Source organism: Oncorhynchus keta, chromosome 31 (assembly GCF_023373465.1).
Source record: "Oncorhynchus keta strain PuntledgeMale-10-30-2019 chromosome 31, Oket_V2, whole genome shotgun sequence".
In the NCBI taxonomy this organism is placed as follows: domain Eukaryota; kingdom Metazoa; phylum Chordata; class Actinopteri; order Salmoniformes; family Salmonidae; genus Oncorhynchus; species Oncorhynchus keta.
The window spans coordinates 18,762,624-18,790,239 of NC_068451.1; the positions used below are offsets into that span (position 1 = coordinate 18,762,624).

The following is a 27,616-nucleotide window of genomic DNA, read 5'->3' on the forward strand; positions in this document are numbered from 1 at the left end:
TCCCACTCGCTCCCTGTCAATTGTCATTACCTGCTAAATGAGGAGAATGAATTGATTTGGCTTGGTGTGGAGCCTTCTGTATATGAAAGAGTCTTGAATTACAGGTCTGAACACAGCAGAATAGAACAGCATGAAACTGGCTGAGCTGCAAATAAAAACCTGTCTCCACACCAACGACAACACACAGATCCACAGTGTTGCATTACCCATTCTGTCAAATATACGCTATCCACTCTGTCCAACATTCACAGCGAGAGAAGGGTGTTCTGTCATAATAAAGACAGATCCTTGTCAACCGTGTCCACTTACAGACAGCATCTACTTGATGAATATATATACATGGAATTGGTTAGCTCTTATACTTGCACATGGAGCAGAGAAACACCACTGAAAGACCTACACAACCCTTCTATCCAAATTGACCTCTGTTCTCCAGGTAATCAAAATGTACACTTTAAGGCCAGAGAGCATCCTCATCAGAATCCCTACAACCAGCTACAGACTGCCCAGGGCCTGGTTCTGTCATCTCTCAGAGGATCTGGTCAGAATGTATTACCAGGAGCAGATGTTCCCACTGACCCTGCTGAACCATGCTGTTTCTGACCAACAGGGGGCCACACACCAGACTAGCGTACACACAGTACGGTATCAGAACTGGCTCTTGATCTGATGCACCAGGCCATATAGCACACAGTACGGTATCAGAACTGGCTCTTGATCTGATGCACCAGGCCATATAGCACACAGTACGGATGAAAACAAACATGGAGCGGGACTATTTAGAAAGATGACTAAGGATATTCTGAGAGACGGCTGGGTCTTGTTTTGCATGTCTATGTCAGAGGTTGAGCTTATACCCTGGGGCAGCCTAGTGGTTAGAGCATTGGACTAGTAACCGGAAGGTTGCAAGTTCAAGTCCCCGAGCTGACAAGGTACAAATCTGTCGTTCTACCCACTGTTCCTAGGCCGTCATTGAAAATAAGAATTTGTTCTTAACTGACTTGCCTAATTGTAGATACGGTCTATTGGAGTAATGCTGAGCAGAGACTTTACTACTCCTAGAGATTGGTATTCTGGCTGGTTATCCATATGCATTTATGTCAGCAGTAACAGGCAACACTACTACACAGCAGAGAGAGGGAACTCCTGCTTCTATTGCTGTCACACTATGTGTGCTATGAAAACCTACAGAGAAAGCAACCTATGTGTGCTATGAAAACCTACAGAGAAAGCAACCCTGTACAGTATGTGTGCTATGAAAACCTACAGAGAAAGCAACCCTGTACAGTATGTGTGCTATGAAAACCTACAGAGAAAGCAACCCTGTACAGTATGTGTGCTATGAAAACCTACAGAGAAAGCAACCCTCGATTAAAATGTTCCCCCATGAAGCCAGGGCTGGGTTCAAAGCTGGGCATGAAGCTGCCATGCCACTCGTGGTTAGGCCACCATTCTATGGCACTCGGATCACTGTTTCTGTTCAAAGCCTGGAGGAAAATGTCCCAGGCTTGGGTTCTGTTTTTAACAGGCAAGACAAAACATTACTCAACCATCTTAGAAACAAAGAATATGTGTGTAAAACTAGCCAGAGCTCATGTCTCTTTGGACTGGGATTAAATAAGTCAATGTCAATAACTGAAGAGTGAGAAGTCAAATGAATAAAACCATAAAACAAGTTAGTTATTCTATTTCTAGAATGAAACTGTGGCTTTTTGAATTTCATCTTAAAACACATTTTACACAAATCAAATATCTTGATCCTCTACTGCTGACTCACATATCCAGTTGGCTCAAATACCTGTTCTGAGCTAGCCCTGTAAACCTGATGTACTACAGTACCCATGATGCTCTGTGCAACATATCCAGATGGCTCTCTGACACTCACCACATACTCAAAGACCAGAGTCAGTGTTTCCTTGGTGTGGATGATGTCATGGAGCAGCACGATGTTGGAGTGCTTCAGACCTTTCAGAAGAGACGCTAGGAAAACACAGGATACAGTATTATTATCATGATGAAGCAGTTACATGCTAAACTACCATCAGTACTACAATTTATTTACAATATGATAAAGAAAATAATAGAATAGAATAAAGCCCAATATAAAATAATAGAAGAATATAGCCTAATATAATAGAATAGAACATAGTCTAATAGAATATAATATAGCCTAATATAATATAATATAGCCTAATAGAATAGAATAAAGCCCAATAGAATGTAATACAGCCTAAAATAATATAATATAATATAGCCTAATAGAATAGAATATAATACAACCCAATAGAATAGAATATAATATAGCCTAATTGAATAGAATACAACATAGCCTAATAGAATATAATATAATACAACCCAATAGAATAGAATAGAATATAGCCTAATATAATAAAAAGGAATATAGCCTAATAGAGTAGAATATAGCCTAATTGAATAGAATACAACATAGCCTAATATAATATAATATAATATAGCCTAATAGAATATAATATAATATAGAGGATGGTAATAGTAATAGTCAATAGTACGATTTAGAATAGAAAAGAACAGAAATGATTAGAAAATAATATTACTACCATCTATGGCAATCATGAATCACACTGGAGTCAATGCGGTTCTGGTGAAATAGTTATATAACTGGTTTCAGTTTGCCACCAACTTTAGAAACTTTGAGAGCGAGAGAGAGAGAGAGAGAGAGAAAGTAGAGAGAGAGAGCGAGAGAGAGAGAGAGAGAGAGAGAGAGAGAGAGAGACAGAGAGAGAGAGAGAGAGAGAGAGAGAGAGAGAGAGAGACAGACAGACAGAAATAGAGAGTAGAGAGAGGGAGAGAGTAGAGAGAGAGAGAGAGAGAGAAAGTAGAGAGAGAGAGAGAAAGTAGAGAGATAGAAAGTAGAGAGAGAGAGAGCGAGAGAGAGAGAAAGTAGAGAGAGAGAGAGGGTAAAGAGAGAGAGTAAAGAAAGAGAAAGCCAAAGCCTTGGGGAGGGACCATCACATTATTTGGGAGGCAAAGCTCTGTGTCTATTGTGTCAGCTTGCGGGCCGGGCGTGAACAGAGCAATTAGTGGTAATGGTCAGCGTCGCTCTAACCCTCGATGGAGGAGCCGTGCTGCGCTGTTTCAACTGGCGGCGACGGAGGGAGAGAACACTTCACACAACGCCTTTTCATGTGTTTGAAAGATGTGATCTGAGGCACTACGGCTCCACCTCTCCCTCCACCCATTACTGAGGAGACACAATCACCACAGCTGGGCCAAACAAACAGTTGTCAGAAATCTTATCTCGTTAAGAGCTAAACAACACAGGGAACGGTCTCATTTAGAACAGAGAGCGGGAGAGGCATATTAAGTGTGTTTTTATTATGAGAAGCCTAAATGGGATTTTCAGAGTGTTGCGAATGTGATTAATTTAGCAAACAGCAATTCTGTTTCAAGGGCACAGGGAGAGAGAGAACCTATGGCGTCGTGATCTGCAGAGCAGAGCACACAGCACAGAGCCATTGTGCATTAACACTTAAAGCACTGAAACCCCTAAAGATCAAAGGCAATGCTCGTCTCACGCATATCTGTCCTAGTGGTATAGACACGAGGTACCTCAAAGGCTGCTGCACCAATTTAGGTAAAGATCTATACAGTCTATGCACCAGGCTCTCCCTACATCCCTCCTGACACACAGAGGCTGACTGTGTTGGTAATGTTATTGTGTGTGCCCATGCACACACACACGTATGCCTAGATACATGCACGGATGCGCACACGTATGCAAGCACGCATGCACTCACGCATTCATACACAAACACACACCTGGGTCCTCTCTCAGGGGTGTAGGTATTGCTTTCAACACCGCAATGTAATTCTGTCCACGTTTCCACTCTGGGAGCATCTCGGCCCAGTAATCGCTGAATTAGTTCAATTTCAAAGTGCTTTTCTGATCCGCTCACCGGGGGAGAGAAGGATGGGGAGGAAGGGAGGGAGGGAGGCTGGGGTGGGGATGAGGCAATGTGAAGAGGGGCTGGTGCATGGCTCTCAGCTCAGTTCATCAGCCCAGGATCCCACAGATCAAACAGCCAGAATCTTTTTCTCATCTAAATGAAGCAAGGCTCTAGCCCAGCCAGGCCCAGCTCTGTCTGTGGAGGTGAGTCTGACACATATTTCTCACACCCACACTCACATTCAGGAACCTCCAAGCCTTCTAGCCACTCAGCTCCAGTTAGCCAGAACACCAAGGACTGCTAGCCGACCTTCACACAACTTGACCTGCTGTGACACACGGCCAGGGACCAGGAGAAAGCACCCCAGCGCCAAGAACATCCCTCTGAAGTGATTTAGCCCAGCGCCATGATGGAACGCTATGCAGACGAATAAGGTAGACATGGCCCATGGGATGGGTTATTGGTTTTCATAAGGCTGAAACTCAGTCAGATCCTAATCTAACTAACACCAAAGGCAGTTTTATAACTGGGCTGTGCTTGTTAAGGCTTCAGATTTGGCTTTTCTAGATGAGACATTTTTTGTTAGAGACGTTAGCTCCCCTCTCTCTGACAACCCTCTGAACTAACAGTCACCATTACACAAACAACAAGTCCACTTAACCCAAGTACCTAGAATAACAACACTTAACGTTATCTTCAAACTCTTAAAGTCCAATTAAAGTGAACTCTACAGTATTTAAACTGTACAGGAGCCTAATCCTAATGTAACCCTTCAGGGTGTGACAGAGACCAACCTTCTCTGATGGCGGTGAACGGTGTCCCCTCCTCCTCCTGCAGACGAATCACTTTCAGGGCTACCAGCTTGCCGTTCACCCTGACAACAAGAAGATAAGACACCCCAACACGTTACACTTCATCCCATGAAAAAAGGACTCAATAATGAGGCAGGCAGTGAATGGAGAGAATGGTAGATTTCTGTAAGTCAATGAAATGCAATTTAGGAGCACTGAGGTGAGACTTAGTAGAAGACCAGAAGATTAAATAAAATGAACCTCACCAATCAAATCCATTGTAGTGAAGAAAAACACATACAAAGTAACTTCATTACAGTGAGAAATTGCCTCGATACATTCCAATCCATTCATTTGCTACATTTTAATTATCAGAACCTGGGGAATTTTACCACTATGCACGAACAGGAAAAAAGGAAAATAACATAACAATAACTCTTAAACAATCGTTAAATAATTCCATTCCAAAGTGATTTAATAAAACAAATTGTATTTCATGGTTGGGAAGTGCAGATTTGTTATTAGTGTAATATGGGAAATAAATGAATATGGAATATGGACAGTAATTGTTATTATCCATAACCACTTTACTGCTTCATGATTACAAGCAGCTATGTGCATTTCAATTGGTCATATACAGTTATGTGCATTTCAATTGGTCATATACAGTTATGTGCATTTCAATTGGTCATATACAGTTATGTGCATTTCAATTGGTCATATACAGTTATGTGCATTTCAATTGGTCATATACAGTTATGTGCATTTCAATTGGTCATATACAGTTATGTGCATTTCAATTGGTCATATACAGTTATGTAGGAAATGCGGAAAATGCAGTACAGTCAAAAACGTGATTTTCCTGTGTTTTATTTACAGTATATTTCCACACTTTAAGGTTGGAATAATATTGTGAAATTGGGAAAATTATTATATTGCCCTTTTAGTGTAAGAGATGTTTGAAAAGACCACCTGAAGTTTCAGTCTGTTTTGGTGGGATGGGATTTTGGCCTGTCTGGTGACATCACCAGACTGGAAATGTGTAAACCAATAAGAAAGAGAGTTCCAAACGTTTCCCTTTCCCACCCAAACCCCTCCTAGACAAAAAACTATTGAAAACTATTTTAATTGCTACCCAAAAAAGATTTGATATTGAGATAATAACAGCTGCATTGGACCATTCCATTAACATTGTTTAGGCACTCACTTGCTTTTCCCTTTGTATACTGTAGCGTACGAGCCTTCTCCCAGCTTCTCAAGCTTCTCATAGGAATCAGCCTTTCCGAACTTGGGACTTGTGGGCTGAAACAGAGAGAGAGAATATAATTCAGGAAAAGAGACAGCAATTTCAGTAGAGAGGGCTCAGTTTGGCTGTATTAAGTGAGAGAGCAGCCTTAGGGGCAATCTATATCTGTGTAGATGATGCAAGAGCCACAGCACTTGGAGCTTGGTTGATGTAACAGCAGTGTTACCAAACAATAATGTTAACCCTAAGAAAGCTACTATACGTGCTATTTCACAAGGAGGGACATGGTACGGTAGGTGTTGTGGTTTGGGTCAAGAGGCCTAAAGACAACAACACCAGATCCACTCTGTAACACCAGACACTTGTGAACCTGCTGGCACACAGCCTGTAGAAAAATGGCACGGTCTGTTTCACTGGTTTCTACTCTGGATGATGGAAAGCAGGACCGAACACCATTGAAAAAAAATAAAAATAGTAGTAAGTATGTGAATCTCAGAAGATCTCAAGAGTATATTGCTTTTAAGCCACTTCAGACCCCAATTCCACACTTCTATAACTAATTTTCATATTTCTGGAGTTCATTGGTAAGATAACAGTGCAGAAGGTGTACGCTTTGCAGGTACAACCATTTTAATAAACGAGTTTTGGCTGCATGGTATTGACAATCAACTGTTGAATGAAAATTTGATGGGTCCTATCAATGTTTGAATGAAGATGGTACCCGTTCTATCATTGGAAAACAGCAGGTAGGTCCTATAGAGGTGGAACAAATCCTGTCCGTGTCATGTTTCTCTCTAAGTGCTCCGTGGGGATCATGAAGGATCATGATGGATCATGGGACGGTGACAGAGGTGACACCAGTCAGATGAATTAAGGCCGCCGAAGGCAGACCTGGCTCTCTAGAGAAGACAGGCTATGTGCACACTGCCCACAAAATGAGGTGGAAACTGAGCTGCATATCCTAACCTTCTGCCAAATGTACGACCATATTAGAGACACATATTTCCCTGTGATTACACAGACCCACAAAATAATTCGAAAACAAATCCAATTTTGATAAACTCTCATTTCAATTGGGTTTAATAACACAGTGTGCAATCACACCTGGCCAGGGTAACAGGAGAACAGAGGACACAACAAGCTACTGGATCGGTTTCATAATAGTGTGTCATGTTTACGGCCTGTTCGATTTGTTCCACTCTTACTAATGTTACAGACCCACTTATCAATGATTTACAGATGGGGAGAGTAAAGAAAGAAAGAAGGAAAGAAAGAAAGAAAAAAAGAAAGAAAGAAAGAAAGAAAGAAAGAAAGAAAGAAAGAAAGAAAGAAAGAAAAAGAGTGAGACAGGCAGACAGAGAGAGAGAGACAGAGAAAGAGAGCAAGCGAGAGAGAGAGAATTAACACTCATGCATTCGTCTTGAACTCTTCACGGAAATGGAGTGATAAAAACCCATTACCCATAACACACTGCAGCTGACAGCTTCCTCCAAAATCTCTTTCTATCTCAGACAATCAGGCCCAAAAGGAAGTCTCAACCTCCATCAGCAACTCTTCTTTGGAGGAAACAGTGTGTGTGTGTGTGTGTGTGTGTGTGTGTGTGTGTGTGTGTGTGTGTGTGTGTGTGTGTGTGTGTGTGTGTGTGTGTGTGTGTGTGTGTGTGTGTGTGTGTGTGTGTGTGTGTGTGTGTGTGTGTGTGTGTGTGTGTGTGTGTGTGTGTGCATCCGTGCATGCGTCCGCATGTCATCAAGACTTTTCTCTTTATCTTTAAGAATAACTGAAAAGAACAATGACTGACAGCAATGTAACCTGTTGTGGACCTGTCTGTCCTTTCAGTGATGTAGCATTTCAGCCCTGGTGGCAGACAGACATGAATATATCTGCGATCTCTTACTGTTGTCATATTTTAAATACAGGGGCTTCTAGAGGTTAACGTCTGGCTGCTGTAATGTCTCTGTTTTGTCATTTAAAGAGCGAGTGTACCAGACAAGAGAAAGCTCCAACACATTCCAGACAATCCCTGGGGAATAGTTCTCCCGTCATCACTGTCTCTCTTTGGGCAGTGTGGGCACACACGCTCACGCAAACACACATACACACACGCTCACACATACACACACGCTCACGCAAACACACATACACACACGCTCACGCAAACACACACGCTCACGCAAACACACACGCTCACGCAAACACACACGCTCACGCAAACACACACGCATGTATGTGCACATACACACACGCATGCAAAAAAGCACATAAGCACACTCCCCTCTGGTTGCTATCTAGTCATCTCCTGCTGCCCCACTAATAAGTCCATGCAGCATTTCTGAGGGTTTTATAAACAAAGAAATTCTCCTGGGAGACGACAGGAAGTGAGTGAAACCCAGCTGGACAGGCTGCAGGCTGCTCACACATCTCAGCCTATTACAGGTCAAATGCATGGCTGTTAAAGGCCACTGTAGGGTCTGGTAGAACTCAAATGGGCCAACAACGGGATATGCTGCAACATAGAATATGCTGCAACACAGAATCTGCTGCAACACAAACACACTCACCTAGTGTCTGTTATATAGTAAAGGGAGTAGGTCCTGACCCAGGACCAGATATATCCCCAAAGATACGTCCAACAAACACAGGGTAGTTTTTCAGCCAACAGCCTGGTGAGCCAACACAAACACACACTCAGGACCAGTCAATGTGTGAAGCGGCTCTCCAGCGGATTGTTGGCCTGATGGTTTAGCAGAACACAGGTTGATTATTAGAGAAATGGAGGTCAGGGTTAAGGGTGAGACACATCACTAGCCTGATTGGCTGAGAGCCTACTACCTGGCCGGATAGCCCCACTTCATTTCCCCACCAGTTAACAAGGAATTGGATGTCTCGGGGTAAGGTGGGGGTCCTATGGGGCTACCGTTCAGCTTTGCCTCTCTCTCAATTCAATTTCTCTCTCTCTCCCTCTCTCTCTGTCTCCTCCAGTCTAAGTGCCCCTTGTACTGTACATCTAATGCATTTTCCATGTCCATAAATGTTCAACCAAATGGATGCTATCTGGGGTTCTCTCTTTCAACCTTTCATTTTCTATCTGTTTCTAGCCTTTGTCTCTGTCCTCTCTCTGTGGATGGTAAATACCTCAGGTCTCTTCCTGCCTACCCCATGCCGGTACAGTACTGTAAGCTAAAGACCCTACTGAAGTTATTTGACATTTACCATTTAATGTTCGACAACAAGAGTGCAGAGCTCTGGTCCTCAAGGGCAGCAAGGGCAGCGTACACCAGGTGTTTGTCCTTGGCTTTTAATTAGACATTCATTACCATCTGTGGAGCCAGGTGTGTGGACCCTCTGGCCAGTCAGTAGCATTAACTGGTTGATTACATGTCAGGGAGAGAGAGCTGAAACCAAACAGCAGGACTGTGGTCCGTGAGGCCTGTAGCTCTGAGATGTGCACCAATGTACTATTGGAAATACTAGAACATCACTGGAAAATAAGTGGTTCAGCATGAAATGCTGAAAAAATAAGAGAAGTAGGCAGGGAAAGATGGCTGATGGCTCCAGTAGCCGAAGCAATAGGACCATTACACTTACATTACTACACTTACATCAACTTACATTGTTAGATGTGTTGTGACCCAAACTGTCACGGTTGTTAGGATAGACGGACCAAGGCCCAGCAATAAACAATAAACAAACAATGACCGTGAAGTAACAGAGCACACATCAGCACTCAACAAAACAATATCCCACAAAGCAGGTGAGAGAAAGGGATTCCTAAATATGATCCCCATTAGAGGCAACGATTACCAGATGCCTCTAATTGGGAACCATACAACCCAGCCACATAGAAAATCAATGACTGGAACACCCCCCTAGTCACGCTCTGACCTAAACACAGAGGGCTCTCTATGGTCAGGGCGTGACAGTACCCCCCCAAAGGTGCAGACTCCGGCTGCAAAACCTGAAACCAAATGGGGAGGGTAGGGGGGATGACTTGTGTCGGTGGTGGCTCCGGTTTGGGTCGTAGTCCCCCGCCCCGACCACGGCTCCGGCCATGGAGCTGGGTGGAACGCCGTGCCTGGGCTGGGCACCGGCGCAGTGGAAGGCTTCAGCCATGGAGCTGGGTTGGACGCCGCGCTCGGACTGGGCACCGGCTCAGAGGAGAGCTCCGGCATTGGACGCCGTGCCCGGACTGGGCACTGGCGCAGAAGAAGGCTCCTGCCATAGAGCAGGACTGGACACCGTGCCTGGACTGGGCACCGGCGCAGAGGAAGGCTCCGGCCTTGGAGCGGGACTGGACGCCTTGCCTGGACTGGGCAACGACGCAGAGGATGGTTCCTGCAATGGAGCGGGACTGGGGGCGCACTGGAGGCCTGGTGCGTGGAGCCAGCACAGGTGGCACCGGACTGGTGACACGCACTTCAGGGCGGGTGCGGGGAGCTAGCACCGGATGAACCGGGCTAGGAAGGCACACTGGAGGCCAGATGCGTGAAGCCGGCACAGACTTCACCAGACTGCTGACAGGCTCTTCAGGTCGAATGTTGAGCAGAACACACTTGACCAACATCTCTCTCATCTCTCTCTCTCCCAACTTCTCCATCGCCTCCCTGACGGTCTCTGGCTCTTCAGAGTGAGTATGCGGAGCTGGCACAGATGGCACTGCACTGATGACCCGCTCTTCCATTCTCCGCTGCTCCGCCAACCACCCCTCGTGCCCCCCCCCCCACCCAAAATCTTGGGGTTTCTGTGGCCACGGTCCCCGGCGTCGTCACTGTCATTCCACCTTCCTTGGTGTCTTCTTCCAAGGAAGGGTCTCACATCTGGACATGATTTCCTCCCATGTCCAAAACTCCTTAACCTCCATAACACGCTGCTTGGTCCTGCGTTGGTGGGATATTCTGTCACGATTGTTAGGATAGACGGACCAAGGCGCAGCGTTATTCAAGTTCCACATGTTTTATTAGTGAAACTTAAACAAAACAATAAACAACAACCGTGAAGTAACAGAGCACACATCAGCACACATCAGCACTCAACAAAACAATATCACACAAAGCAGGTGAGAGAAAGGGATTCCTAAATATGATCCCCAATTAGAGGCAACGATTACCAGATGCCTCTAATTGGGAACCATACAACCCAGCCACATAGAAAATCAATGACTAGAACACCCCCCCTAGTCACGCTCTGATCTAAACACCATAGAGAACTGAGGGCTCTCTATGGTCAGGGCATGACACAAACAAATCATACTGAAAAATTACAAACAAATTACAGAAATGCCGACACACAATCATTCTAGAATAATATAATAGTTATTACATCTTATTGTGTGTGCACAATAATAATCATTGAGCTAAATGAAAATACATTGAAGACACGATTTGAAACATGTCTAATCTACATGATTAAGCAATACAGGTCTTCTGGTAACAACATTCAATTAGCCACCAAATGGAAATTACATTCTGGTTAGCTTGTTTTCTCATTTTCAGAGCATCAGTCTTAGCCTAATGTAGCAGGCGTAAAAGAAACGCCTGAGGGAGCTCGGATGAAAACTGAAGCATCCGTTTTGAGGCTTCGCCTCTTCTCTGCTTTTCCCCTGAAAAGCGGATGATTTCGGTGACACCCACCCAGATGCACCCTCACATCCATCTAAATCTAGTTTTAAATGCCAAAACAAAACACTAGCAAAACACTAGCAAATACAGAATAATAATACAGAATTTTCTCTCCCATTATTGTCTGATGTTATTGCTATAGCATTGTGTTCTGTATATTAGTGACTGTACAGTACTGTACGTATAGACTGCACAGTGTATTGTATACATTTAAAAACAAAACAACTATGTTTTAAGTGAGAAGTAGGCATTGGTCTGAAATTCACGAGCACCACAATGCATACTTCACCCATACTCTACCAAGGTTTTCCAGCACTCCACTTTGACCTACTACAGTAGCTATGTTGGTCAATTGTACTTTCAACAATGTGTTAGCAGGTTGCTAAGGATTCAAACCTTCTCAAACAGCTTAGTTCACACTCTTATAGGAGGTGCTTCCACAATGATGTGATTTGTACCGCATTCAAGGTAATGTATTACACCCCACACTAAAACAATGTGTGCTTGAGCAAAACACAGCAATACAAGTAAAAGTGCACAATAATGACAAATGGCAACAGAACAAAAATGTAGTTATTAGTATTTATTTAATATTAACAGTTGCATTTCTAGAGAGAAGCAAAAAAACTGAAGCCCATTTAAGCCAATATGGCATAAACTGGAAATGTTTACCCTGATCTCTTTTAACAAGACAATGGAGAAAGCTCCTGTAAAACACACAAAATAATCAACATGTACCCATTAACTATTTAAATGAAAATGTTTTCTGAAGAAAGGCCTAGTACTGCACTACCTGTAAACAACAGTGAGTTATTACAAAAGAAACAATTTACAATCAAACGTACATTCATCAGACATAGTAAACTTTGCACTTACAATTCAGGGCTACAGGGTTATGCAGACTGTCTTGTTCAAGCCCAGTTCTACCAAACCTGATTCTACTATTTCAGGTCTCTATGAACAAAAAGGCATGTATGACCCTGTGGCTCGTCAATAGCAATTTTAGTAACTCCTGATACAAACACTGTGACAAATGACAAACTGCTGAGAAACAAAAAAGTACTAAATACTTTTAAGAATAAATATTTACAAATCTGACATTGGATAGGTGCTCTAAATCCTTTAGCTACAAATGTTTTTAGTAATGTTGTACACAGCTGTCCAACTCCAGTAAATGAGCACACATTCCTACATATATAAATGGCAGTATAAATATGAAATTAGATGGAACAGAACGTACATAACTGCTACTGATAGTGTGTGGTGTACTGTGTGATTATGAATATGCGTAAGTCGTTTGTCAGCTCGACGTGGGCCAGCTTGAAGAATTTCTTAGCTTCTCAAATGACAGAAAGTGGTGCCTGAAAAGGAATCGTTTACAACCTGTGCAACTTATCGCATGTATTTGTAACGTAGGGATGGCATGAATCTGACAGATGAGGGCAATGACGTCTTCTTCGAGAGTTTGAGAGCTGGTCTCTCCACTGTTCTCCCCTCTGTAGAAGCAAGACGCGCGCACCAATACTAGTCACACTCTCTGTACCTTGCCACTCAACGATGCCGAACGAACCCAAAGGCTCTTTTAAGAAACACCTAATAAATTAAAGTAATCACACATTGTGCGTACGTGTGCACACCAGTGTGTGAGTGTGTAATGGGAAACCTCCAGTAGGTGAACCCAGGACCTTCAAACCCCAGCGTGGTGATGCTAAGCGTTACACTATGAACCCTGTTATAGATATGTCAACTTGACACTATATAAATGATGACAGCACACATTCGTTCCATTCACTCAGTCAGTACTGGTTGAACGTTTATTTCTCTTCCTTGAAAACAGTTACATTTTATCACATAACTAACCAAGATAGCAAACGTGCCATTTTATTTTGACTTCACACAGGTCGTGGAAGCAAGCAATGATCCTTATGAGGTTGTTGTTTTACCTGGATGCTTTGTGTGCAACCTGCACCCCTGCTACTTTTTACTTGTGAATGGCGACTTCAGGTTTTCAGGAACACATTACAAAGTAACTTGACACTGTGTTGATCATTAAGTGCAAATTTGGATTATAATGACAAGAAGAAAATAGCATTGACAGAGGAGGGTGCGAACTAAAATAATGAATAAGCTAAGGGATGTAATTTGCTATGGATTTTCTAACAGCGACATGTTTGTTCTGGCGTGTGCATGTATTATAAATAAAACAGTGTGGCAGTTTTCCCAAAGTTGATTACACACAAGTGTTCAGTCATAGCAAAGCTAGCTACCTTCCTTTTGCTTCTTATCCAACTGGTGTAAGCTAGCTAGCTACCTTCATTTTGCTTCTTATCCAACTGGTGTAAGATAGCTAGCTACCTTCATTTTGCTTCTTATCCAACTGGTGTAAGCTAGCTAGCTACCTTCATTTTGCTTCTTATCCAACTGGTGTAAGCTAGCTAGCTCCCTTCCTTTTGATTCTTATCCAACTGGTGTAAGCTAGCTAGCTACCTTCCTTTTGATTCTTATCCAACTGGTGTAAGCTAGCTAGCGGCAGCTACAAGCATTCTCCTAGTTAGCTGCTATTGTTGTGTAGCAACCGAGTTGCACCCGCTTTTAGAACTCTGAGATTCGGCTGAAAAGATGCTAGCATTGTCAAAAATGCTCCAGAAAAGAGGCACATCGTTGGTTTTTATTGGGTAGAAATGTGCACATGAGAGCAATACGAGAAGCGGGGAGGGTGTCATATTGGCTTACATGTGATGGTAGGGAGATATGAATTTAACACTGAGCTTCAACCAATGTGTACTATAGTCGCGCCAACCAGTATAATGTACTGCAGGCCTATAGTCTGTACTGTATACTATCGACAGCAGTGTTTCCCAACTGCAGAATTTGGCTCGTGGGTGGTTTCATTTGACCCCCAAGTTTTCAGAGCAAGAAATCAACAATAATTATTTTATTAAAGATATAAAAAAATGTTGGACATAAAAGACCAGGAAAACAGCTCCAAGTGATTTTTATTTAATACATCTGTTGCCATGTATTCCCACATTTTAGTCAAACATTATATCTGTTCGGGCTTCTTGTGGTCAATTTACAGTCCACAAAATATGATTAATTATGTAATTATCATTATTAATAATGATCCCTGCTGTGCAGTGAGTAGACAACAGACTGTGTATACTATAGACTGTGCTGTGTATTTTATATACAGTATGTAGCATACAGTGTGTAGGCTACTGTATAGACTTACAGAGCTGGGGCTGGAGTGTCGGCGCAGTTTGGGCGACTCTTTCCCAGTAGAGGAGGCCTTGGAGGAGATACAGGCATTGTTCTCTGAGTGCACCCTCTTCACCTGGCTGGCGGGTTTCTCGAAGGCGTCGAAACCGCTCTGTGTCCGCTGAACCCTTACCTTCCTGTCCTCAGGGATGGTGTCCAGGGGCGTGATGACCGAGTCCTTTCCCTGGCCGCTGCGTGTGGACATCTTTGTGACACATATCTGAGAGGAGAGAGGGACCGAGAGAGAGGGTGGAGAGAAAGGAGAAAGAGGGTGAGCTAAAATGAAAGTGAGGAAAATTATTACATCTGCATTTACTGCTGTTCGGACCAATATTACCCCCCTTCCCCCCACCGACTCCCCTCCTCCTCTAGATCTACCTTCATGTAATCTCTCTGTCTGTCTCCATCTCTCCCTCCCCGTGGAGTCCCAGTGCTACCTCTCTCTGTTAGAAGGTCTTTATCTCCATATCCCTCTGATCAAAACACAGCAACCATACTACTCTGTTTCTGCTGCTGCCTCTTTCACACCCTATTGCTGCTGTGCGTACACACACACTCACATTCACACAAGTGCACATATGCGCACACAAACACACACATACACACGCATTTCCTCTAAACACAATGCAACCTACCGGCTACTCCACAGCCGCCAAAGAGTGTGTTTGTTCCCTGGGCAAAAAAGGACCAGGCAGCGTGTCGTGTTGTGCCACAGCCTACCATTCAGATTAAATATTTAGTACTGGACTCCCCAACAAGCTGCTATTCTAATCACTACATATATACAATGACCAGGCTGCAGAAGAGTCACCTTGCAGCTCTCAGAGCGGTGTAGCTCTCTCACCCAGGTTAGGATTAGTCACGTTACACAGTTGGGCTTCTGACAGGGAACAAACAAAACCAAATCATAATTTTTAGTGTAGAAGGATGTCCCTTGGGGGTATCCGTACCTAGGTATGACATGCGAGGGTTAGGTTAGTAAACATGCTGGAGCTAGAACCTCGTTGTCGTGCGTCCTTATTTTAGATAATACTACATGGTGTCAGAAGTGGTTTTAATAATCACATAAATGTGAAGGACGTACCAAGTAAATCATACATTCAGGCTGTTTCAAAGCAGGGAGGGCACAGTGATGGAGATTAAACAGCGCATATCATTATTTTGCTAGCTAACGAGAAAGGACTAAGTTACTGTTAAGCAACATGTTGCAATAGGAAGAAAGTGAAGGGATTTCAGGGTTTGTGACTCCACGGGCTCTGGCGCAAACACGGACAAGCCAGTGGCTAGTGCTGATGGATTCCGCATTAGTCCCCTAGAGAATTTTGTTTGTATGGACATTCAAGACTGGCCTAAATGGATCAGGCGCTTTGAAAGGTACAGAGTAGCATCAGGCTTAAACGTGAAAAATGAGGCATTTCAAGTTAATACACTGATCTACTCTATGGGTGATGAAGCCGAGGATATATTAAATGCTTCAACGTTGACTGAGGAAGAGAAACTTAACTACAGTGCTGTTAACTTCTTCGATATAGGGGGCGCTCTTTTAATTTTTGGATAAAAAAACGTTCCCGTTTTAAACAAGATACTTTGTCACGAAAAGATGCTCGATTATGCATGTAATTGACAGCTTTGGAAAGAAAACACTCTGACGTTTCCAAAACTGCAAAGATATTATCTGTGAGTGCCACAGAACTGATGCTACAGGCAAAACCAAGATGAAATTTCAAACAGGAAATGCCCCAGATTTTGGAGGCGCTGTGTTCCAATGTCTCCTTATATGGCTGTGATTGCGCAAGGAATGAGCCTACACTTTCTGTCGGTTCCCCAAGGTGTCTGCAGCATTGTGACGTATTTGTAGGCATATCATTGGAAGATTGACCATAAGAGACTACATTTACCAGGTGCTCGCTTGGTGTCCTCCGTTGCAATTATTGTGTAATCTCCAGCTGCGTGCATTTTTCCATTTGCTTCAGAGGAGAAACCCAACTGCCACAAATGACTTATCATCGAATAGATATGTGAAAAACACCTTGAGGATTGATTCTAAACAAAGTTTGCCATGTTTCTGTCGATATTATGGAGTTAATTTGGAAAAACGTTCGGCGTTGTAATGACTGAATTTTAGTTTTTCTTTCTTAGCCAAACGTGATGAACAAAACAGAGCGATTTCTCCTACACAAATAATATTTTTGGAAAACCTGGACATTTGCTATCTAACTGAGAGTCTCCTCATTGAAAACATACGAAGTTCTTCAAAGGTAAATGATTTTATTTGAATGCTTTTCTTGTTTTTGTGAAAATGTTGCCTGCTGAATGCTAGGCTTAATGCTATGCTAGCTATCAATACTCTTACACAAATGCTTGTGTAGCTATGGTTGAAAAGCATATTTTGAAAATCTGAGATGACAGTGTTGTTAACAAAAGGCTAAGCTTGTGAGCCAAAATATTTATTTCATTTAATTTGCGATTTTCATGAATAGTTAACGTTGCGTTATGCTAATGAGCTTGAGGCTATGATTACGCTCCCGGATACGGGATCGCTCGACGCAAGAAGTTAAAGACTGTTTTGAAACGCATTTTGTAGGGAGACAACATTATATTTGAGAGAGCTAGGTTAAATATGCGCAAATAGGAGAAGGGTGAAACCACCGACAGTTTTAGCACAGCTGTTCACAAACTATATTGTCAGTTTGGTACGCTCAGGGAAGAGCTGATCCGAGATCAGATTGTAGTGGGAATAAGAAATATATCACTTTCTGAAAAGTTACAGTTGGATTCCCGGCTTACCTTGTCCAAAGCTGTAAACCAGGTTAGGCAGAGTGAGACAGTAAAAAGACAGCAGACGATGCTGCGCGACAGCAGCTCCTTGAAGAGCGAAGAGAGTGAGGAAATACATGCATTTTCATTCCGAACTAAAAAAAACGGAGGGGAACACAGAACAGAGACAGACGTGGAGAAAACAATCACAGACAGCAACAGTAGCTAGTTCAAGTGTTTGTCGCAAATGTGGGAAATCCCCTTTCCACAGATGGAAAGATTGCCCAGCAAAGGATTTGGAATGCAGGAACTGTCACAGGAGAGGACACTTTTCAGCTGGCTGTCAATTAAAGCAAATGCATGAGGTTTCAGAGGAGGTACAGCAGGACAGCATCTTTCTGGGAGAAGTAAAGGAAAACAATACTGGCTGGCATTCAGACATTAAACTCAATGGGGAGGTTGTGTCAAACTAGACACTGGTGACAGCTATCCCAACTAGGCTGTACAGGCTGTATCTATAGCAGAGATGGCCCTTTGCTCTTTACAAACAAAAAACTGTACGGGCCCAGTAATAAGATATTACCAGTGGTAGGGCAGTTGGTGATTAGACTGGAGAGTAAAGACAAAAGTGCCCTCCAGCCTGTCTTCGTCATTGACTCTCTGGCCAGACCGTTGCTGGGGCTGCCAGCAATTGAAGCATTGCAACTCATTGAAAGAGTGAGCGAAATGGAGGACCCAGGTGAGCTTTTCAAAAATAAATTCCCAAAAGTGTTTTCTGGTATAGGAAGGATAGAAGGTGACCACAAAAATCAGCTGAAAGAGGATGCTGTCCCCTATGCCCTTACCACCCCCCGCCGGGTACCTATCCCTTTATTGGCCAGAGTAAAGGAAGAGTTGGAGAGGATGGAAGAAATTGGGGCGATGTCTAAAATAGAGAGTCCCACAGACTGGTGTGCAGGGATGGTGGTGGTCCCAAAAGCCAATGGGGACATAAGGATCTGTGTGGACATGACTGACTTGAATGAGGCACTCTGCAGAGAGAGACACATCTTACCATCAGTGGAGCAGTCACTGGCTCAGTTGGATGGCTCACTTGTCTTCACTAAGCTGGATGCCCGCTCAGGTTTCTGGCAGATACCGCTGTCATCACAGAGTAGGGCACTCACAACGTTTATAACACCGTTTGGCCGTTACTGTTTTAAAGTTTTGCCATTTGGAATCGCTTCCGGTCGTGAGCATTTCCAAAGACGCATGTCCCAGCTGTTGGATGGGCTGAGTGGCGTCATAGTCCAAACGGAAAATGTGCTTGTGTGCGGAAGGGACAGAGCAGAACATGATGTAAGGCTCACAGCAGTTCTGACCCGACTCCAGGAGACTGGCCTGACACTCAATGAAAAATGCACTTCTGCACAGTCAGAGGTATTGTTCTTGGGACACACAATCAGTGCAGCTGGAATAGAGCGAGACCCGGAGAAGATCAGCGCCATCACAGATATGCCCATACCCCAGAATGTGGCTGAAGCCAGGACCTTCTTAGGCATGGCCACTATATGTAGGTTCCTCCCACAGTTCTCAGATACAACCAAACCCCTGAGAGACTTACTAGCCAAAGAGAATGACTGGTCATGGGGTCACGTGCAACAGGTGACGTTTGACAAAATCAAAGGAGACCTGGCCTCACAGAGAGTGCAGGCCCAGTACCGTCCCCACGCTAAGACAAAGGTATCAGCAGATGCATCATCCTTTGGGCTAGGGTGGTCCTCACACAGACACAGGACAACATAGAGTGACGTCCAATAGCATACATCTCCTGAAGCTTATCCGACACAGAGCAAAGGTATGCACAAGTGGAGAAGGAGGCGTTTGCTATCACATGGGCATGTGAAAGGCTCAGCCAATACCTTATTGGCCTGCAGTTTACAGCAGAGACTGACCACAAACCACTGTTGGCTCTGTTAGGGACAAAAGCACTGGACGACTTGCCTCCCAGAGTTCTGCGCTTCCGCCTCAGATTATTGTGGTTCACCTACAAGATGGTGTATGTGCCAAGGAAGCCACAGATCACAGCAGATGCACTCTCCAGGGCCCCAATTAAACGTCCATTATCAGAGGAGGAGCATTGTCTAGAGGAGCATTTCAGACCAAACTGCAGCAGATTGCAGAGGGGCAACAACGAGACCCCATCTGCCGACAGATGCAAAAAGGGATGGCCCAGGCAGGAGGAACTGCCTCAGCTGCTGAAGCCCTTTTGGGTGCACCAAAGTGACTTCCACTGTAATGGAGACCTTCTCCTGAAAGGACAACGGAGAGTTATCCCAGAGATTCTACAACCAGGAATGCTAGACAGAGTGCATGAGGGACACATGGGGATAACCAAATGCAGACTGAGGGCTCAATAGTCAGTATGGTGGCTTGGTCAGAGTACTCAGATTGTCAAGCTGGTGGCCCAGTGTGAGGTCTGTACAAAATGTCAACCTTGTCACCCGGAGCCAATGACGGCAACAGAGCTGCCAAAATTACGCTTATCTGCTAGTGGTAGATTACGATTGAAGATACATTGAAATAGCAAAGACACCCATAACCACATCAGCTGGAGTTATCAATAGATTAAAGTAATTTTTCCAGGCAAGGGGTCGCTGAGGTCCTGGTTACAGATAACGCTCCCCAGTTCTCTGCGATCTCCTTTTCTGGTTTTGCCGCAGAATATGACTTCACACATGTGACCAGTAGCCTCCATGCACAGAGTAATGGTGAGGCAGAGAGAGTTGTGGAATGCTAAAAAAGAACAAGGATCCATACAGGGCTCTGTTAGCTTACAGAGTTACACCACTGCATCGTGGGCCGTCGCCTGCCGAGTTCCTGATGGGCAGGAGGCTGCGTTCCCCATTGCCTGTCTCGTCGGCTCAGCTTAAACCCCGGGGCAAACGGCTGAAACAAATGCAAACTGTAGACTTTAGATACAGTGCTACGGAGAGGCCAAAGCTGGCCGAAGGTCAACATGTGTGGATTACAAACTCAAAGACACCAGCAATAGTGCTGAGGAAAGCGGATGCCCCACGCTCCTATGTGGTGGACACAGGCTCAGAAGAGGTATGAAGGAACAAAACACACCTCAGAGCTCTTCCAGATCTACCAGCCACACAGACCGAGGCCACAGAAAATGCACAAAAAGAGGGTGAAGGAGGGGGAATGCTCACAGAGCCACAAGCTCGCCCAAAAAGGGATGTGAAGCCACCAGAGTGGCTGAAAGATTGTTACGTGAAGAGAAAACATACTGTTGGGGACCATACCCAGCAAAAAGAGACTGTACCTAGTTAATGTTCATACTGTGTGATTTAATGCTTTCATACTGTTTCAGGATGTGAAGTAGCATGTTAGAGAATAATACTGGTTTCCAAATTGCATTTCAGTTATGCTTCAGTGGTTATGCATGTTGAGTTCTTCTTCATTGGAGAGGGGAAGATGTAGTAGGATGTCCCTTGGGGGTATTCGTACATAGGTATGACATGCGAGGGTTAGGTTAGTAAACATGCTGGAGCTAGAACCTCGTTGTCGTGTGTCCTTATTTTAGATAATACTACATTTAGTATCACAATACTCAATACCTTCAAGACACTCAATACCATCAAGATACTCAATACCATCAAGATACTCAATACCATCAAGATACTCAATACCAAAATGATACCACAGCAAAACAAGACAGCATATTAGCCAAAGTCACAGAATGGCACTTCATCCAGACAGATGAACTCAGCTACTGCTCTGTTCAATCATTGGGTATCTTTTGAGTTCAACATCATGATTTGAATTTTTTACGTCACCAGAGAATAAATTAAACAATCAATTTGACTTTGATTTTATCAACCTAACTACATAACACCATTATGGTAATCATTTACTTGAATGGTACATCTCTATTGATAAACGAGGTAAATCAAAATGTAGCCTAGGCCTATCCAAAATAAAGGTAAATGCATATTCAATAGGAGTGTGCACATGCATTGAGTTATTTAGCTTTTTTGGGGCTGATTTCATGGGGCTACAGATATCAAACAATCTGTATCCCTTCCATTTGGGACTTATTTGTTGTATTGATCAACAACATTTGCATGGAAGAAGCTTATTTTATAAAAATGTCAGCTGTCTCTTTAACAAGTAATGACATCATTCACGAGGCAAGGCGGACCATCAGACCACAGTCAGTTCACTGAGGCAATATATCTTTAGAAGCGAGGTGAGAGAGAGACCGAACAAGTGAATTAATAACGTTTTTGGTGCATTAGACCACTGCACCACTCGGGAGCCCCTTTAGCTGTCAGTCAGCTAGAAAGGAAAGTTAGCCTAAAGCTGGAAGCTACCCGTATCTTCTTGCATTGTAAAGTGTTCTAGCCTGTATAGACATTGTTTTACGAACAGTAATTAACAGTTTTAAAATGTCTACATGCTGTGTCATATTACTTTATGTTAACATCTGTGCAGCATGAGTGTGTGTGGGGGGGGTTGACTGCGCTGATAGACAGGCTTGATCCTTGAGACACATTTGACAGAAGTACCGAAACTAGTACCAAAGCATTTTACATGTTCTAGTCTTGGAAAAAGTACATACGTATTGGTATACAGTGCAACACTAATGCACTAATGCATGCAGAGTAAATCTCGACAACAACACAGCGACATAACCCATATGTCCCAAACAAAACATTTTAACAGTAATTAATGCAAAAATAACATCAACAGCAATGTACAAGACCTTATATCAGATGCTTGTGTAAATGCACGTGCGCACGCACACGCACGCGCACGCACACGCACACACGCATACTTACTGCATTACATCCTCTCTCTACCAGTTCCTCCCATTCCCCAGCCCACATCCCACTTCCCTTCCTGACCTCCCAAAAATGCCAGAGCAAGACTCTATGAGCCTCTCTGGACTCTGTGGAGAGAACAGACTGGCTGGCAGACACACACACAATCAGCGTCTATGGTTGTGACATGTGCAAACAAATATTTTTGCATGCTATCATTATATCATAGTATATCATATAGCATACTGTCTGTAGTTTACCTAGTATGACACCCTGAATTAGTCTCTGTCACCCTAACCCAAATAGTACAGTCTCACTATGATATATGAGCTGCAAGATTATTAGAGAATGTACGGTAGTGGTTTAGTTACAATACAATATGTGATATATACATTATTAGATAATGTGGTTCAGTTACACTACAATATGAGCTAGATTGATTATTAGAGAATGTACGATAATGGTTCAGTTATACTACAATATGAGCTAGATAGATTATTAGAGAATGTACGGTAATGGTTCAGTTACACTACAATATGAGCTAGATAGATTATTAGAGAATGTACGGTAGTGGTTCAGTTATACTACAATATGAGCTAGATAGATTATTAGAGAATGTACGATAATGGTTCAGTTATACTACAATATGAGCTAGATAGATTATTAGAGAATGTACGGAAGTGGTTTAGTTACAATACAATATGAGCTAGATAGATTATTAGAGAATGTACGGAAGTGGTTTAGTTACAATACAATATGAGCTAGATAGATTATTAGAGAATGTACAGTAATGGTTCAGTTACACTACAATATGAGCTAGATAGATTATTAGAGAATGTACGGTAATGGTTCAGTTACAATACAATATGAGCTAGATAGATTATTAGAGAATGTACAGTAATGGTTCAGTTACACTACAATATGAGCTAGATAGATTATTAGAGAATGTACAGTAATGGTTCAGTTACAATACAATATGAGCTAGATAGATTATTAGAGAATGTACAGTAATGGTTCAGTTACACTACAATATGAGCTAGATAGCTTATTAGAGAATGTACAGTAATGGTTCAGTTACACTACAATATGAGCTAGATAGATTATTAGAGAATGTACAGTAATGGTTCAGTTACAATACAATATGAGCTAGATAGATTATTAGAGAATGTACAGTAATGGTTCAGTTACACTACAATATGAGCTAGATAGATTATTAGAGAATGTACAGTAATGGTTCAGTTACAATACAATATGAGCTAGATAGATTATTAGAGAATGTACAGTAATGGTTCAGTTACACTACAATATGAGCTAGATAGATTATTAGAGAATGTACAGTAATGGTTCAGTTACACTACAATATGAGCTAGATAGATTATTAGAGAATGTACAGTAATGGTTCAGTTACAATACAATATGAGCTAGATAGATTATTAGAGAATGTACAGTAATGGTTCAGTTACAATACAATATGAGCTAGATAGATTATTAGAGAATGTACGGTAATGGTTTAGTTAAAATACAATATGAGCTAGATAGATTATTAGAGAATGTACAGTAATGGTTCAGTTACAATACAATATGAGCAAGATAGATTATTAGAGAATGTACAGTAATGGTTCAGTTACAATACAATATGAGCTAGATAGATTATTAGAGAATGTACAGTAATGGTTCAGTTACAATACAATATGAGCTAGATAGATTATTAGAGAATGTACAGTAATGGTTCAGTTACAATACAATATGAGCTAGATAGATTATTAGAGAATGTACGGTAATGGTTCAGTTACACTACAATATGAGCTAGAAGATTATTAGAGAATGTACGGTAGTGGTTTAGTTACAATACAATATGAGCTAGATAGATTATTAGAGAATGTACGGTAATGGTTCAGTTATACTACAATATGAGCTCGACAGATTATTAGAGAATGTACAGTAATGGTTCAGTTATACTACAATATGAGCTAGAAAGATTATTAGAGAATGTACGGTAGTGGTTTAGTTACAATACAATATGAGCTAGATAGATTATTAGAGAATGTACAGTAGTGGTTCAGTTATACTACAATATGAGCTAGATAGATTATTAGAGAATGTACGGTAATGGTTCAGTTACACTACAATATGAGCAAGATAGATTATTAGAAAATGTACAGTAGTGGTTTAGTTACAATTGTAACGACGTTCTTCGTTTGTCGAAAGAAAGTCGGACCGAAATGCAGCGTGGTGGTTACTCATGATCTTTAATGAAGGATCAGTAATGGTTACAAAATACAAAACAACAAATGAGCTAGAGGAACAGACGAAATACTAGATAGATTATTAAACCCAGGCTACCTAAATAATGGTTCCTACAATCAGAGCTACGGGAATCAGACTCTGATTGAGAATGTACAGTAATGGTTCAGTTACAATACAATATGAGCTAGATAGATTATTACAAAATGTCACAATGGCCTGACCAAACAATCAACGAAAACACAAAACACTAAGACCAAGGCGTGACAACAATACAATATGAGCTAGATAGATTATTAGAGAATGTACAGTAATGGTTCAGTTACACTACAATATGAGCTAGATAGATTATTAGAGAATGTACGGTAATGGTTTAGTTAAAATACAATATGAGCTAGATAGATTATTAGAGAATGTACGGTAATGGTTCAGTTATACTACAATATGAGCTAGATAGATTATTAGAGAATGTACAGTAATGGTTCAGTTACACTACAATATGAGCTAGATAGATTATTAGAGAATGTACGGTAGTGGTTTAGTTACAATACAATATGAGCTAGATAGATTATTAGAGAATGTACAGTAATGGTTCAGTTACACTACAATATGAGCTAGATAGATTATTAGAGAAATGTACAGTAGTGGTTCAGTTATAATACAATATGAGCAAGATAGATTATTAAGAAAATGTACAGTCAGTGGTTTAGTTATACTGAGGATAACTGGAAGATTTCGATGTCTTTGGGGATCACAAGCAAGTTAATGTTTCGGTTCCGAAAGGCAGCGTGGTGGTTACTCAGACCCTGATCTTTAATGAAGATACTGTCTGCGATACATGAAATAACTTTATACAAAATACAAAACAACAAATGGAACGTGAAATCAGAAAGGGGTGTATCAGCCTATCTGGTGTAACACTACTCTCAACTAAGCATCAGGAACAATCAGCCACGAAATCAAAGTAGAAACCCAGGCTACCTTTAATGTCTTTGTTGGTTCCCAATCAGAGACAACGTTTAAGAATCACCTGACTCTGATTGAGAACCGCCTCAGGCAGCCAAGCTCATACAACACCCCTACAACACCCCACTAACCACCACAGCCGCAATGTACGGTAGTAACCACAAAACCCCAATATGAGCTAGAAGAAAACAAGAATGTCACACCCTGTGGATTAATTACAAACAATACGAAAGCTAGATAGATTATTACAGAAGACAGTAGTGGTTTATTAACAATACAATATGAGCTAGATAGATTATTAGAGAATGTACAGTAGTGGTTCAGTTACACTACAATATGAGCTAGATAGATTATTAGAGAATGTACGGTAGTGGTTTAGTTACAATACAATATTAGCTAGATAGATTATTAGAGAATGTACAGTAGTGGTTTAGTTAAAATACAATATGAGCTAGATAGATTATTAGAGAATGTACAGTAGTGGTTTAGTTAAAATACAATATGAGCTAGATAGATTATTAGAGAATGTACGGTAATGGTTCAGTTATACTACAATATTAGCTAGATAGATTATTAGAGAATGTACAGTAGTGGTTTAGTTCAAATACAATATGAGCTAGATAGATTATTAGAGAATGTACTGTAGTGGTTTAGTTAAAATACAATATGAGCTAGATAGATTATTAGAGAATGTACGGTAATGGTTCAGTTATACTACAATATTAGCTAGATAGATTATTAGAGAATGTACAGTAGTGGTTTAGTTCAAATACAATATGAGCTAGATAGATTATTAGAGAATGTACTGTAGTGGTTTAGTTAAAATACAATATGAGCTAGATAGATTATTAGAGAATGTACGGTAATGGTTCAGTTACACTACAATATTAGCTAGATAGATTATTAGAGAATGTACAGTAATGGTTTAGTTACAATACAATATGAGCTAGATAGATTATTAGAGAATGTACAGTTTTAGTTCATACAAATGAAATCTTGTTTGAGGATGCATATTAGAAGATACAGTGGAGATTGGGGAAGACTGTATTAGAGGATGTACTTTAGTGCTAAGGGGAGGTCAGAATAAGGCATCTGGAACCTCATCCTTTACTTATGTCTTTGGGGATACCACATTCCAGAGCATGAGTTAATGTTTCTGTGCACTATATGGTACCAGGGAGAGAGACAAAGGGCCAATATGGGCCAGACCCTGGAGGGGATACAGAAAAGAAAACACCTTTTATAGCAGATACTGTCTGCTGTGTTTGAATAATAATATTTCATACAAATCTTAACCTTTGACCCATTCCATACATCTGTTGTTCTTTGTGATGTGAGACAGAAAGGGGTGTATCTTGGCTATAAAAGACGGTTTGTACGGTTTTGCCAGGAGATCAGGAGGCTCTCAACTAAGCATCTGAGAAGGTGATTAGGAAGGTGTCAACCAGCCATCATTATCGTAGAGCTGTCAATCGATTCACTTTATATGTCTTTGTTGTACAGCATTGACCTGCTTTGTATTTACCTGTCATTAATACGTCAATAAAGATTCCGAAATTTTAAATGATAAATAACTCTGACTTGTGTGATGGCACGTTTGTCTAGTTCCTCATTTGATAGTAATTAAATTAACTCACCATACAGAATGTTACGGTAGTGGTTCAGTTACACTACAATATGAGCTAGATAGATATTTAGAGAATGTTTACTTAGTGGATTAATTACAATACAATATTAGCTAGATAGATTATTAGAGAATGTACAGTAGTGGTGCCATTAGATTACACCCTCTAAAATAACTACAAATTATGAGAATGTACAGTAATGGTTCAGTTACAATACAACACTAGATAGATTATTAGAGAATGTACAGTAGTGGTTTAGTTAAAATACAATATGAGCTAGATAGATTATTAGAGAATGTAGCCAGGTAGCTGTGGTTCATCACAGTTATACTACAATATTAGCTAGATAGATTATTAGAGAATGCCACAGTAGCTGG

At 41.8% G+C, this 27,616-nt stretch overlaps 1 protein-coding gene across 3 annotated transcripts in view; it reads right to left on the reverse strand.

Annotated features, from left to right (window-relative positions):
* The window catches only part of LOC118372994 (cyclin-dependent kinase 14), a 284,041-nt gene that overhangs the window by 210,993 nt on the left and 45,432 nt on the right, over positions 1-27,616 (reverse strand). For all 3 annotated transcript variants that reach the window (XR_008088001.1, XR_008088002.1, XM_052489873.1), the window contains 4 exons: positions 14,811-15,056; positions 5,925-6,019; positions 4,721-4,800; positions 1,886-1,980 (listed from right to left, as the gene is read on the reverse strand). Coding sequence is in view for 1 of the 3 variants with exons in the window: in XM_052489873.1 (XP_052345833.1) it covers positions 1,886-1,980; positions 4,721-4,800; positions 5,925-6,019; positions 14,811-15,056 (516 nt within the window). In the remaining 2 variants the exon portion in view is untranslated. The remainder of the gene's footprint in view (positions 1-1,885; positions 1,981-4,720; positions 4,801-5,924; positions 6,020-14,810; positions 15,057-27,616) is intronic.